Below are 15,552 nucleotides of genomic sequence, written 5' to 3'. Positions count from 1 at the left end.
GGCTAAACAATATATTACTAAATAACCAAGGGATCACTGAAGAAATCAAAGAGGAAATCAAAAAATACCTAGAGACAAATGACAATGAAAACACGACGATCCAAAACCTATGGGATGCAGCAAAAGCAGTTCTAAGAAGGAAGCTTATAGCTATACAAGCCTACCTCAAGAAACAAGAAAAATCTCAAATAAACATTCTAACCTTACACCTGAAGGAACTAGAGAAAAAAGAACAAACAAAACCCAAAGTTAGCAGAAGGAAAGAAATCATAAAGATCAGAGCAGAAATAAATGAAATAGAAAAAAAGAAAACAATAGCAAAGATCAATAAAACAAAAAGCTGGTTCTTTGAGAAGATAAACAAAATTGATAAACCATTAGCCAGACTCATCAAGAAAAAGAGGGAGAGGACTCAAATCAATAAAATTAGAAATGAAAAAGGAGAAGTTACAACAGACACCGCAAAAATACAAAGCATCCTAAGAGACTACTACAAGCAACTCTATGCCAATAAAATGGACAACCTGGAAGAAATGGACAAATTCTTAGAAAGGTATAACCTTCCAAGACTGAAACAGGAAGAAATAGAAAATATGAACAGACCAATCACAAGTAATGAAATTGAAACTGTGATTAAAAATCTTCCAACAAACAAAAGTCCAGGACCAGTTGGCTTCACAGGTGAATTGTATCAAACATTTAGAGAAGAGCTAACACCCATCCTGCTCAAACTCTTCCAAAAAAATTGCAGAAGAAGGAACACTCCCAAACTCATTCTATGAGGCCACCATCACCCTGATACCAAAACCAGACAAAGATACCACAAAAAAAGAAAATTACAGACCAATATCACTGATGAATATAGATGCAAAAATCCTCAACAAAATACTAGCAAACAGAGTCCAACAGCACATTAAAATATCATACACCATGATCAAGTGGGGTTTATTCCAGGAATGCAAGGATTCTTCAATATACGGAAATCAATCAACGTGATACACCATACTAACAAGTTGAAGGAGAAAAACCATATGATCATCTCAATAGATGCAGAAAAAGCTTTTGACAAAATTCAACACCCATTTATGGTAAAAACTCTCCAGAAAGTGGGCATAGAGGGAACCTCCCTCAACACAATAAAGGCAATACATGAGACACCCACAGCAAACATCATTCTCAATGGTGAAAAACTGAAAGCATTTCCTCTAAGATCAGGAACAAGACAGGGATGTCCACTCTCAGCACTATTATTCAACATAGTTTTGGAAGTCCTAGACAGGGCAATCAGAGAAGAAAAAGAAATAAAAGCAACACAACTTGGAAAAGAAGAAGTAAAACTTTCACTTTCCACAAATGACATGATACTATATATATAGAATCCTAAAGATGCCACCAGAAAACTACTAGAGCTAATCAATGAATTTGGTAAATTTGCAGGATACAAAATTAATGCACAGAAATCTCTTGCATTCCTATACACTAATGATGAAAAATCTGAAAGAGAAATTAAGGAAACACTCCCATTTACCACTGCAACAAAAAGAATAAAATACCTAGGAATAAACCTACCTAGGGAGACAAAACACCTGTATGCAGAAAACTATAAGACACTGATGAAAGAAATTAAAGATGATACCAACAAATGGAGAGATACACCATGTTCTTGGATTGGAAGAATCAACATTGTGAAGATGACTATACTACCCACAGCAATCCACAGATTCAATGCAATCCCTATCTAGTTACCAATGGCATTTTTTACAGAACTAGAACAAAAAATCTTAAAATTTGTATGGAGACACAAAAGACCCCGAATAGCCACAGCAGTCTTGAGGGAAAAAAACGGAGCTGGAGGAATCAGACTCCCTGACTTCAGACTATACTATAAAGCTATAGTAATCAAGACAATATGGTATGGGCACAAAAACAGAAACATAAATCAATGGAAGAAGATAGAAAGCCCAGAGATAAACCCATGCACCTATGGTCAACTAATCTATGACAAAGGAGGCAAGGATATACAATGGAGAAAAGACAGTCTCTTCAATAAGTGGTGCTGGGAAAACTGGACAGCTACATGTAAAAGAATGAAATTAGAACACTCCATAACACCATACACAAAAATAAACTCAAAATGGATTAGAGACCTAAATGTTAGACCGGACACTCTAAAACTCTTAGAGGAAAACATAGGAAGAACACTCTTTGACATAAATCACAGCAAGATGTTTTTTGATCCACCTCCTAGAGTAATGGAAATAAAAGCTAAAATAAACAAATGGGACCTAATGAAACTTCAAAGCTTTTGCACAGCAAAGGAAACCGTAAACAAGATGAAAAGACAACCCTCAGAATGGGAGAAAGTATTTGCAAATGAATCAACGGACAAAGCATTAATCTCCAAAATATATAAAGAGCTCATATTAAAGAAACAAACAACCCAATCCAAAAATGGGCAGAAGACCTAAATAGACATTTCTCCAAAGAAGATGTACAGGTGGCCAAGAAGCACATGAAAAGCTGCTCAACATCAACTAATTATTAGAGAAATGCAAATCAAAACTACGATGAGGTACCACCTCACACCAGTTAGAATGGGCAGCATCAGAAAATGTACAAACAACAAATGCTGGAGAGGGTGTGGAGAAAAGGGAACCCTCTTGCACTGTTGATGGGAATGTAAATTGATACAGCCACCATGGAGAACAGTATGGAGGTTCTTTAAAAAACTAAAAATAGAATTACCATATGATCCAGCAATCCCACTACTGGGCATAAACCCAGAGAAAACCATAATTCAGAAAGATACATGCACCCCAATGTTCATTGCAGCACTATTTACAATAGCCAGGTCATGGAAGCAACCTAAATGCCCATCGACAGATGAATGGATAAAGAAGAAGTGGTACATATATGCAATGGAATCAGCCATAAAAAGGAACGTAATTGAGTCATTTGTTGAGACATGGATGGATCTAGAGACTGTCATACAGAGTGAAGTAAGTCAAGAAGAGAAAAACAAATATCATATAGTAACGCATGTATGTGGAACCTAGAAAAATGGTACAGATGAACCGGTTTGCAGGGCAGAAATTGAGACACAGATATGGGGAACCAACGTATGGACACCAAGGGGGGAAAGTGGCAGAGGGGTGCTGGTGGTGGTGTGATGAATTGGGCGTTTGGGATTGACATGTATACACTGATGTGTATAAAAATTGATGACTAATAAGAACCTGTTGTATAGGAAAATAAATAAAATAAAATTTAAAAATTAAAAAAGTGACTAAAGTGATAAATTTTATGTTATATATATTTTACTATAATAAAAAAGGAAATGGGCAAAATATTTGAACAGACCTTTCACAAAGGAAGATATACAAATGGCCAATAGCACATGAAAAGATGCTCAACATCATTAGTCACTAGGGAAATGTAAATAAAAACTGCAGTGAGGTACCAGTTCCCACTCACTAGAATCGTTAATATTAAAAAAACTGACACTACCAAATGCTACTAAGGATGTTGGTAGGAGAGTAAAATGGTACAAAGATATGGAAGTTTCACATAAAACAAAACATACCCCCTATGTTCAGCCATAAAAAAAAAACATGAAATCTTGCCAGTTGTGAGAACATGCATGGACCTTGAGGGCATTATGCTAAGTGAAATAAGTCAGACATAGAAAGACAAATACTACCTGATCTCGTTTATATACAGAATCTTTAAAAAAAAAAACACCTCAAAGACACAGAGAACAGATTGGTGGTTGCCAGAGGCAGGCAGGGAGGGGGTGGGGAGTGGGCAAAGTGGGTGAGGGGAGTCAAAAAGTACAAACTTCTAGTTATAAAATAGCTAAGTCATGGGAATCACGAGAATGTAATGTACCACATGGTGACTATAGTTAGTAATACTGTATCACATATTTAAAAGTTACTAAGAGACTAAATCTTTAAAGTTCTCATCACAAGAAAAAAAATTCTGTAACTATGTATGGTGATGGATGTTAACTAGACTTATTGTGGTGATCATTTAACAATATATACAAATATCAAATATTTGTACACCTGAACCTAATATAACATTGTATGTCAATTATACCTCAATTTAAAAAATCAATAATTATCAAAATAGAAAGCAAGCAATAATTAAACAATAGAGTAAATCAATAAAAGGAAATAGTTCTCTGAAAAGAACAATAGAATGAACAAATTTTTAGCAAGTATGATTTCAAAAATAAAGCCATCATAAATTAACATAAAAAATGAAAGGGAACCAAACTACAGAAACAAGAGATTAAAAAATTATCCAAAAAGTACTATGTATAATTTTTATAGCAATAATTTTAAAAACCTAAGTGAAATGGATAATTCCCAAGAAAATAAACAACCAAAATTGGCCTAAGAAATAGAAAACTTAAATAGACCAATTAATCATAGAAGAATGTGAAATGATAATACTCTACCTCAAAAGTCACCAGCCCCAAAATGTTTTGTGGGAGAGTTTGACCACACCATCTAGGAACAGATTAATCAAACTTTACGCAAAAATTTCCAAAGCAAAGTAAAAGAAGGGAAATGACGCCATACAACTCTAGGCTAGTATAATCTTGATACCAAAACTGACAAGTAAAGGGAAAGAAATTATAGGCCCATCTCACTTATGAACGTAGATATAAAAATGCATAACCTTAATACCATAATCAAGCACAGGAAAACCATAGGCCATTATTTTTCAAGGGATTGCTGATGGCATTTTTGGCGGAACAATTCTTCATTTAGTATCCCTGATCCCTATCTATTAAATGCCAGCAGGACTTCCCACCACACACACACCAATAAACTGTGACAACCAAAAGCACCTCCAGGCATTTCCAAATGTCCCCTAGAGGGATGGTTAGCCCCTGGCTGAGGATCAGTACTATAGGCAATCTCACTTATGAACACAGATACAAAACTGCTAAATAAAAGATCAGTCCCTCAAATCCCAGAGTACATTAAAAAAGAAAAAAAAACACATCATTCCCTGACCTGATAGGTTAATATTAGGAATGCAGGGAAGTTTAACACTTACAGATCTCTCAGTGTGGAACAGGACACCAACTCCTTACTTGGAAAATTGGCAAATACAGGGAAAGAGTTAAGCGTTTATCCTGTCTTTCGTATAGGAACTGTATTTTAGGCTTACCAAGTAGCCCTAGTAGAGGAGAGATAATTCTTCTTACAGAGGTATGCTAGCTAATAAATTCAAAAAGAATAATAGAATTAGAAACTTGTTATTTTGAAATCCTTAACGAAATAATTGACTCAGATAATAGTTATCAAATGGATGGTAAAGCCACTAGGTGAAAGGATGATGGAGAACTTTTACAATGACAGGATCAGACTAACACCACTTCAATCCAGTTTTAGTATCATTAAGAGTGAGACAGGAAAACATTATGTAAAAGAAAGTACATAGTATCAACCACTAAACAGTCTTAACAAATAATAAGAACCTGAATCTAATCAAGCATTTAGATCCACCTTCCAGTCTACAGGAAATACAAGCAATACAGAAACAGATAAAACAGCACCTCACGGAAGTAATCAGCCAAATCCAGAATGTGGGAGAGCCTATAGAACAAATGGCAGGTTTCTTCAACAAACCAATGCCATGAAACTAAAAGGGAGGAGGTGTTCTGTCTTAGCTTTTTAAAAACTTAAAAGAAATCTAAGAGATATAACCTAATACAATGAGTTGTTAGTTGGGTCCTGATTGAAAGAAACCTCAATGGTAAAAACATTTTTTAGGACTTCCCTGGTGGTGCAGTGGTTAGGAATCTGCCTGCCAATGCAGGGGACACGGGTTCGAGCCCTGGTCCGGGAAGATCCCACATGCTGTGGAGCAACTAAGCCCATGCGCCAAAACTACTGAGCCCGCGTGCCACAACTACTGAAGCCCACACGCCTAGAGCCCATGCTTTGCAACAAGAAAAGCCACTGCAACAAGAGAAGCCCGCACAGTGCAACAAAGAGTAGCCTCGGCTCTTCCCAACTAGAGAAAGCCCGCGCAGCAACGAACACCCAACACAGCCAACAATAAAATAAATAAATTTAATTTTTTTTAAGTCTAAAAAATAAAACCATTTTTTAGACAATTAGAAAAATTGGAAGATATGCCAGGTATTAGTATTATAATGGCATTATGATTATATGAGAAGATGTCATGTTTGCTACAATTTTTTTGCTGAGGCATACTGAAATATTTAGGAGTGAAATCATATGATGCTCATGATTAGCCTAAAACATCCCAGCACAAAAGAGGGGAGGGGAATAGCTGAAACAAGTATGGCAAAATGTTGATGGCTATTAAAGCTCAGTTATGGGTGCATGGGGGTCTACTGTACTCTCTACTGTCATTTATGTTTGGAAATTATCATAATGGAAAGTTTTTTAAAAAGCTATCAATGCATGGGCTTCCCTGGTGGCGCAGTGGTTGAGAGTCTGCCTGCCGATGCAGGGGGCACAGGTTCGTGTCCCGGTCCGGGAAGATCCCACATGCCACGGAGTAGCTAGGCCCGTGAGCCATGGCCACTGAGCCTGCGCGTCCAGAGCCTGTGCTCCGCAATGGGAGAGGCCACAACGGTGAGAGGCCTGCATACCGCAAAAAAAAAAAAAAAAAAAAAAAAAAAAAAAAAGCTATCAATGCAATTCAATGCATTAACAAGTTAAAGGGAAAAAACCTATATGTCCAACTTATAGGTGAAAAAGCAACTGATAAAATTTCATAGACATTCTTGCTTTTAAAAAGCCTCAAAAGAGTAGGAATTAAAGAAAACTTACTTAACTTAATAAAGGGCAACTGCCAGAACCCACACTAAGAAGCATACTTGATGAAATTTTCGAAGCATTCCCATTAAAGGGAGGGATAAGTTAAGGATGTCTGATATCGTTGTTACTACTCAGTCTTATACTGGAAGACCTAAACAATGCATTCAGATAAGAAAAATACACGTGGTATACAGATTGAAGCCAGAGAGAAAACTATCAATATTTGCACATAATCTGTTTGCCAACCTAGAAAATCCAACAGACTCAATGAACAAACTATTAGAAAGAAGGAGAATTCAGTAAAGTTGTTGGACACAATTTCAAACAAAAAAACAAGTTATCTTATATACCCTTGATTACAAAATGAAAGAAAAAATCCTATTAATAGTAGCAACAAAAGCTATAAAATATCTAGAAATAGCCCAAACAAGATATATTCAACACACGTATGGAGAAAATGACACGTTATTAAAGGACTTAAAAATCTGAATAAGTGGAGAGTCATACCACATATATTCATATAAAGGAAGAGTCATTAATGTAAAGGTGCCAATTCTCCCCAGTTAAATCCGGAAACTCAATGCGAGGCCAACAAAAATGCCAATAAGATTCTATTTGGGTATGATAATTTGATTCTAAAATCCATATTAAAAAGTAAATATGCAAGAATAACACAAAATTGAAGAAAAAAGATGACTTTCCATGTCAGATATCAAATGTTATAAAACTATAGAAATTTAAAGTGTGGTATGAATGCAAGTATAAATAACTGGATCAGTAGAACCAAATAAAGAATTCTGAAACAAACCTAAATATGCATAAGAATCTAGTATTGATTAAAGGTAGCATTTAGAAGTGAGTAGAGAAAGGAAAGAGGGAGGCATGTAGAAGGATATACATTGCAGCACATTTTATATTAGCAAAAAACTTGGAAATAATCATGACAATGGGGAAATGGCTAAATGAATTATAGCATATCTGTTCTGTAGAATACTCTGAAACAGTGAAAAAGAACAAGTTAGATTTACATGTACTAACTTGAAAAGTTCTCAGACATTATGTTGGGTGAGAAGTAGCAAGTAGCAGAACAATACATATAAGCATGATAAAATTTATATATATATATATATATATATATATATATATATATATTTAACATCTTTACTGGAGTATAAATAATTTACATTTTTAAATAACACTAAATAGTACTATATATATATTGTGTGTGTGTGTGTGTGTGTGTGTGTGTGTGTGTGAGAGAGAGAGAGAGAGAGAGAGAGAGAGAAAGAGAGAGAGAGAAAAGGTCTGGAAGAAGCTAAGTCCAACAGTGAGTAGGGAGGGAGAGAATCAGGGAGGAAATCAATGATGACTAAAGGAGGCTTTAGCCTTCCCTGTAACATTCTAATCCTCTGAAAGAAAAATGTATTCGTGTGTCAATTGTGTAATTAAGTCAATAAATAAGAAATTTTAAAGCTGCATAATGATATGAATAAATTATATATGGTATAAGGACTTATTTATTCATATAAATGCATGGAAAGGCGATTGTAAGGATACTCACCAAACTGCTGACAATTAGTTTATTCTTTGTTTTGCTTTTTTTGGGGGGGTGGGAGTGGAAGTAACAACTATAGAGGGAGCAGAAAAGGCAAGTTTCAAGATTTACTATCTCTACAACTGTGTACTGTTTCAATCTTTTACCATGAAAATATACTTATATATTATTGAGTAATTAAAAAATAAAGACATGGAAAAAGTCAAAGACACACGGTTAAGTGGAAAAAGCTAGTTGCTATATTATATATATAATTCTATATATAGAATAATGTATACATCTATTGTATTATATATGTGTACATATGTATTCTAATGCATAGAAAGAAAAACACAAATTGGACTTTCACAATTTATATACTTGTGTTGTTTGATTATTTTGTTCTAATGAGCATACAGTTGTGCATTACTTAAGAAATACTATGCTAATCATTTTGCAATATATAAACATATCAAAGCATTATGTTTGTAATATATAAACATATCAAATCATTATGTTGTTATGTACATCTTAAACTGTACAATGTTATATATCAATTATATCTTAATAAAACTGAGGTGGGAGGAAGAAACATAGAAATACAGATAAATCTAGGACTTCCCTGCTGGTGAAGTGGTTAAGAATCTGCTTGCCAATGCAGGCAGACATGGGTTCAAGCCCTGGTCCGGGAAGATCCCACATGCCGTGGAGCAACTAAACCTGTTCGCCACAACTACTGAGCCTGCGTGCCACAACTACTGAAGCCCACATGCCTAGAGCCCGTGCTCTGCAACAAGAGAAGCCACCACAATGAGAAGCCTGCGCACTGCAACAGAGTAGCCCCCACTCGCCGCAACTAGAGAAAGCCTGTGTGCAGCAAATAAAACCCAACACAGCCAAAAATAAATAAGTAAATTTATTTAAAAAAAAAGAAACAAATACAGATAAATCATGTCATTCACCTAATCAAAACCCTTTAGTAGGAGTATTCCCAATGCTCCTAGGATAAAGCCCAACATAATTAAGGGGCCCTGCCATCCAGTCTCAGCTCCCAATACTCTCCCCCTTGCTTAATGTGCTCTAGCCACAGGAGACACCTTTCAGTACTTCAAGTCCCTTGCACATGATCTAGCTTCAGGTCTCTGCACATGATGTTTGTTTCCTCTATGTGCAACAATTCCTCCATTCATCCCTCCTCTATCTCCTTCTACCCCAGATGATCCTTCAGTTCTCATCACTTCTTTAGGAGAGTCTTACCTGACATTCCAGACAGAGTCAGGTCCTCTTGTTATAAGTACTTATAGAACGCTTATTTTTCCTTCATAGCTCTTATCTCAATTTGCAGTTTTCTACTTATAGGTGGGATTATTAATGTCTGTTATCACTCCTACTAGACTGTAAGCTCCATGAGAGCAGGACTCTTGTCTGTCTTGTTATAACCTGGCATTTAGTAAGAGCTCAGTAAATAACTGTGAAATAAATCACTGCTCCTTGTTAATCAGGGTGAACCTTATTGGCACTAGCTCCATTTTCCTCTCCATTCCAACCCATGTCATCAGATAAGCAATCTCAATGGCTATGGATGACTCATCCAACACTCTAGCTTCATTGTCCCTTGACCTCCTCTACTTCTGCAACCTCTGACTACATGCCACTTCACATGCCATTTCTAGCTATTAGTGCCCTAGACCACCCGATAAACATGGAGCTGCTCCACTTCAGAATTTCTGAACTCCACTAACCCAATCTCTGGCTACAACCTCTTACCCTTATTACTTCTTGGTTCTCAGAATACCCACTCCTCATTCTCATCAAGATCTCCCATCCTTTGACTTCTGCCATTCTTCAGCTCATTACCACTTCATTGCTTAACTCCCTATCCAGTCTAGTGGCCATGGTACATCACTTCAGACACTCTTGCTAGCAGCCTCACTGCTCTAATCCATTTTAATCTGCCATTTACTGAGCTACTATGAGTTACTATGGGCCACTCTATATGCATTACTTCTGGAAGTTCTCACAACACCTATATGAGGTAGAGATCACCATTATCCCTTTTTACAGATAAGGAAAAGGATTCTTAAAGAGGTGAAGTAACTTGTGCGAGGTCACACAGAAAGCGATGGAGCAGGGTGCAGTTGGGATCTGAAAGAGATCTGTCTGACACCAAGGTCTGTGCTCCGAACCAGCAGGTTACTTTGTAGCTCAGAGGGAATGATAACTCTGACTGCAACACGGAAAATGAACGGGAGGGAAGCAGGCCAAGTGTGAAGGCTTGGCGACCAAGGCAGCAATCCAGGTGAGAGTTGATGGTGGACTAAGCCTTATCTCTCAGAACATCTCAAAAGATTCAAACTAAAAGCCCACTTACTTCAGGCGTGTGACTTTACAGGATGGATCTGGTGGGCTTTGGCTGAGGATGGCACAACTAGGTGTGCCTAGAAGAGACCAAAAAGAAAACCAGCAGTTTAATACATTCTTTCAGGATATAATTTCTACTTTAACTTATCTACTTACTTATTTATATTTATACTTAAGGTATGATGACATTCATTAAATGTTTCCGTTTGCTGGGAATTTATTATAGTCTTATTTACACTTCCAACCACGCTGTGAGCTACTCTCCCATTTTACAAATGAGGAAAAGTGAGGCGCAGAAAGATGAGGGAAATTGCTTCACACCCCACAGTTAGTTAGTGATAAAGACGGAATCAGAACCCCAATCCGCTGCTCTCCTAGTCACTTACCCAGCCAAGGGCCAACCTTAGAGCCTCGCTCCCCACACTACACCCGGGCCGGGCCGTGGAGACGCTTGCGGGTGCGGGGATCCGAGGACGCGCTGCGCTCCGACCTGAGGACCTGAGCAAGAGCAGGGAGCTGACCAGCACGTCTGAGGCCGGTGCCCAGATCTGGGCTGACCAGCCGGCCGGCTCACGGGACCCGGCTGCGAGGCCTGGCGCCCCGGCTGGATGGCGAAGGCCATGGGTCCCGGAGCGGCCGTACCCTGGGGAGCGACCCCGTTTCATACACCCACTCTGAGGGCGCCACCTCCCAAAGGCACGGTGACACGGCCTGGAAGCCACCAAGCCCAGGACGGGCCCGCAGAGAAAGGAGGCAACAGCTCGGTCACCTGTTCCGTTCCCCCGTCGCAGAATCACAAGACCCAGTGGCAAATACCTAAGTCACCTATTTGGGTTTTCTGCCCGACTTCAGCCACAGTCTGGGGTCTACGGATGGCCGTCCTTGGGCCCAGGAACCACCATGTGCTTTTGTTTGGTTTTTTGTTTTTGTTTTTTCTTTTTGAGGAGATGATCGATACTTTTCCTTAGAATTTCAAACGGGTCACGTCCACCCTCCACCCGCCCTTCAAAAAATAAAAAAGTTAAGAATGCTGACTCGGAGCTGTCAGCCAGAGATGTTCTGATATCTTTACCTCAATCCCGCAAGCTCGCGGTGTCAGTCCCCACCCCCGGCGTCCCTCAGCATTCCTTTCTGTTCTCTCCTCCCCCCCACGCACGCCTACACGCATGCACCCCACACGCACGGCCCCCCACACGCACGCACCCCCCCCCCCACGGACGCGCCGCACGCACGCGCTAAGGTTCTCCACACACACCCCCATAAATTGCTGCAACCAGGCGCGTCCTCCTGTGCCTCTCCGCGCAGATGCGTGTTCCCCAAGTCCTGCGCCTCGATCCCCCCTCCACACGCGCATCCTCTAGAGCTTCTCCCATCTCCCCTTTCCAGGGCGGGCTTTCCTCGGGGGCTGGCGGCCCGGCCCTCCCCGCCCCCCAGCTTCGCGGGCAGCGAGGTCCCTCCCCGGCGCGCTGAGCTCACCCCGAACGAGCCTGCGGCAGGCCAGTCCAACTGGGCCGCTGCTTCCCTCCTCGCATCCCAGGAGACACCGGGCGGGGTGTGGCACCTCCCACGCTCGGCCACCGGGGCCTTCGGACTGCGGGGAAGCCAGCCACTCAGCCGGAGGGAACTCCCTCGATTTCCTGTCCCTCCCAACGGAGTGGGCGCTGGGGGGCAGGGTGGTGCGGCGGGAGGCGTTTCTTGTTCTCGCTGAGAAAAGCGCTCACCTGGTTCCCAAAGCCAGTTTGCCCTTCCTCTCCTTCCAGCCAGAGGGAAGGGAGAGCCAAGGTCTTGGGGCGGAGAAGGGGGAATGACTCAGAGAGGAGGCGTCTCAGAGGGAGGGGCCGGCCTGGAAAGGGGGGGCATTGGGGAGCGGGAGGGAAAGGGGAGGAAAAAAGAGGATGGGAAAACCGCGGTGGGAGAGGTTTTGAGGGTGTCTAGCGCGGTCCTGGGAATCCTGCCTGGTCAACCCCGAATGCAGGAGCCACTAGGCTGGATCTTTTCCTAGGTGCTGGGCCCTGACTCCTTTACCCCGCGCCAAAGGCAGCCAGAGCCAAGACCCTTGCTAGCAACTACCGGGCAGCATGGAATCTTCTGGGCTGGGCAAGGGCACAGGAATTAACTCTTCGTGTCCTTTGGAGTCAATACTAGTAGTCTTTACCTCATAGTGTTGCTGGGAGAATTAAATTAGTTACTACATCTCAAGTGCTTAGAATAGTGTCAGGGACACTGTAAGCAATCAATCAGTGATAGCTCCTATTATTACAAAGGTGTTCATTTGTTGGTGGTCTGTGTCACCTCTAGATTGTGAGTCTCATGAGGGCAGAGACTACATATTTTCTTTATCACCGAACTACAGCACCTGACACAAAGCAACTATCAATCAATTATTTGTTGAGTTAATGAATAAATGGGTGATTGAATGATAACTTGGACTAGTGGCTATGCCAAGACCCTCTCTGCCACGTAAGGGGTGCGTTTGTGGAAGTTTGAGGAAGAAGGGCTATGATTGGGAAAGGGGGCACATAGGACTCCTGTTGATTGCTATATCAAGTGACCTGCTCTGCCCTTGGAAAATGGAATGTCTGGCAGTTTCCTACATGGACGACTGTCAGACAGCTGACCTGAAATTTGAAACTGAGCTGTGGCTAGCTACATCAGTATTTGCATCTTGTACCGTTAGTAAGTAAAGAAGGAAGTGGGAGAGGGCTGAAGTGGAAAACTCAAAAATAATGGTGGCAAATGTTAAGTGGGGGAGATTGGTGGGGGGAGCTCTGAATGAATCGAAGTGTGTATGGAGGAGTATAGTGACCCCAAAAGGAAATCTGATAGCGGTCCTAAAGTGACAGCAATGTTATCCACCTTTCTGTTCTAGTCATAGGGTTCCTGATGATCTGCCCTCATGTCCCAACATTCTTGGGGTAGGTATGCAGATTAGGCTCCTACCACTACATTCACTGAACTTGCATTTATGGAAATTAATACTGTTAGAGCTAGAAGGGACCTTAGAAATTACTCATACATTTCAATTTAGAGTTGAAAAACTAAGAGCCAGAAATGGATAGCAAAGGACTTGGGCTTTGGGATTCTCTGGCCTTGGTACTGAATCTTTCAGGGCCTGAATTTGTTGTGTGTCCCATTATTCCTTTAATTCCTGCCCCACCCTATCCCAAACCCCAAAGAGACTGAATGAAAGGACATAAATAGAAGGTCAGCAGAAAGGAGGGAGAAAGGAAGTTCCTCAACAGACTCTTACTTTACTTCCTTTTTTCCCCCTCCGGGGAAGGTACCTGGGCCTTCAGCTAACTGCTATAGAAGAACAGCTCCACCACGGTACCCTGGAAGATGCATTATCCACATAAACCCCGCAGGCAAAGCCTTGAACCACAGCTAATCTGAGTCTTGGTAAAATGCCTGTGACCCTCCCAGAGAACAAGAAGATAGGAGGCTTGCAAGAAGTTGCTTCAGGGCCATCTCCCACTCACCTCTGTATCTCTCCTCTCCCCTGGGAAACTGTCAAGAGACAGTTTTTCATCACCTCCCACCTGCTGAGATCTGATGAGATAAGAGTCTTCCTGACTCATCCCACTCAGAAGAGAGCTACAGACTATAAAGTCATTTAGTTGCAGTCTAGAATTGGCTTTGGAGCAACTGGATGTCCCATAACTACCATTGCAGTCCTCTGGCCCCCCCTTTTTTTTTTGTGGTACGCGGGCCTCTCACTGTTGCGGCCTCTCCCATCGCAGAGCACAGGCTCCAGACGCACAGGCTCAGCGGCCATGGCTCACGGGCCCAGCCGCTCCGCGGCATGTGGGATCTTCCCGGACCAGGGCACGATCCCGCGTCCCCTGCATCGGCAGGTGGACTCTCAATCACTGCGCCACCATGGAAGCCCCAGTGTAATTCTTTTGGTGCTTGGGATATGAACCACTAGGAGCAGGAATCTTTGACTACTTTTCCTTTCACTAATAAAATAAAAAACTGTTTGACTCTGAACGTGATTCATTGCATCTTTACCTGCTAAATGAGTTAGGCCTTGGACTCGCCTTGCCTTGTGTACTTGCTGCTTGCTGTGAATTTCACATTTCTGGTATATCACAGCACCCTCCCTTATCACTGAGGGAGTTGAGCTGAACAAAAAGATATGTACATCATAATGGCCTTTTCCTGCCACTGTACATTGGGAGAATCAGCCCAAATTCCATGTTTCTGGGACTTCCAATCTGGCGGGAGGAGTAGCAGATCCTCTTTGCCATCTAAGCACAAGTAGAGTGGGCATTTACATTCTGTTATTTGAAAGACTCCTTTTGGCCCAAAATATGTTCCCAACAGGCTTGCCAGAGCATTGTTGGCTGACCCTTTCCAAACATGAAAATCTGAAGCTTGCCCCACCGCAGTCACCCCTAGGTTAGACAACAAAAGCATTGCCCCTGGAAGGTCCTTGTTAACATTTTCTTGTTTTCTGAGAAGGAAGGAAGCGGTAGAGTGAGGAGTTGGTAGAGATGTGAATTTTTTTTTTTTTTTGGCTGTGTTGGGTCTTCATTGGTGCACGTGGGCTTCTCATTGTGGTGGCTTCTCTTGTGGAGCACGGGCTCTAGAGTGCAGGCTCGGTAGTTGTGGCGCACGGGCTTAGTTGCTCTGCGGCACGTGGGATCTTCCCAGACGAGTGATCGAACCCGTGTCCCCTGCATTGGCAGGTGGATTCTTAACCACTGCGCCACCAGGGAAGTCCGAGATGTGAATTTTGCCCATGCCCTTCCATTTACACATTACTGATGGCTAATATATTAATTTTTCCCTTTGAAAGAGACTGGCCATAAAGAACAATAGCCTGTTAACCAAGAGGGAGTT

The 15,552-nt window shown here is 41.3% G+C and overlaps 1 protein-coding gene across 13 annotated transcripts in view; it reads right to left on the bottom strand.

Moving 5' to 3' along the window:
- LOC309797051 (NACHT, LRR and PYD domains-containing protein 12-like) overlaps window positions 1–12,495 on the bottom strand; it is a 48,656-nt gene extending 36,161 nt beyond the window's left edge. For 3 of the 13 annotated variants that reach the window (XM_082610454.1, XM_082610460.1, XM_082610459.1), the window contains exons 1-2: window positions 11,963–12,128; window positions 10,718–10,784 (exon numbers count right to left, since the gene is read on the bottom strand). In XM_082610454.1, the coding sequence (XP_082466580.1) occupies window positions 10,718–10,784; window positions 11,963–12,080 (185 nt within the window). In that variant the 5' untranslated portion in view covers window positions 12,081–12,128. The other 10 variants (XM_082610462.1, XM_082610456.1, XM_082610465.1 and 7 more) reach the window with 9 other exon arrangements.
- Between the last annotated feature and the right edge of the window lie 3,057 nt (window positions 12,496–15,552).

Source organism: Mesoplodon mirus (genome assembly GCF_964341445.2).
Source record: "Mesoplodon mirus genome assembly, chromosome: X".
Lineage (NCBI taxonomy): Eukaryota > Metazoa > Chordata > Mammalia > Artiodactyla > Ziphiidae > Mesoplodon > Mesoplodon mirus.
This window is presented reverse-complemented; position numbering and strand designations above follow the sequence as displayed.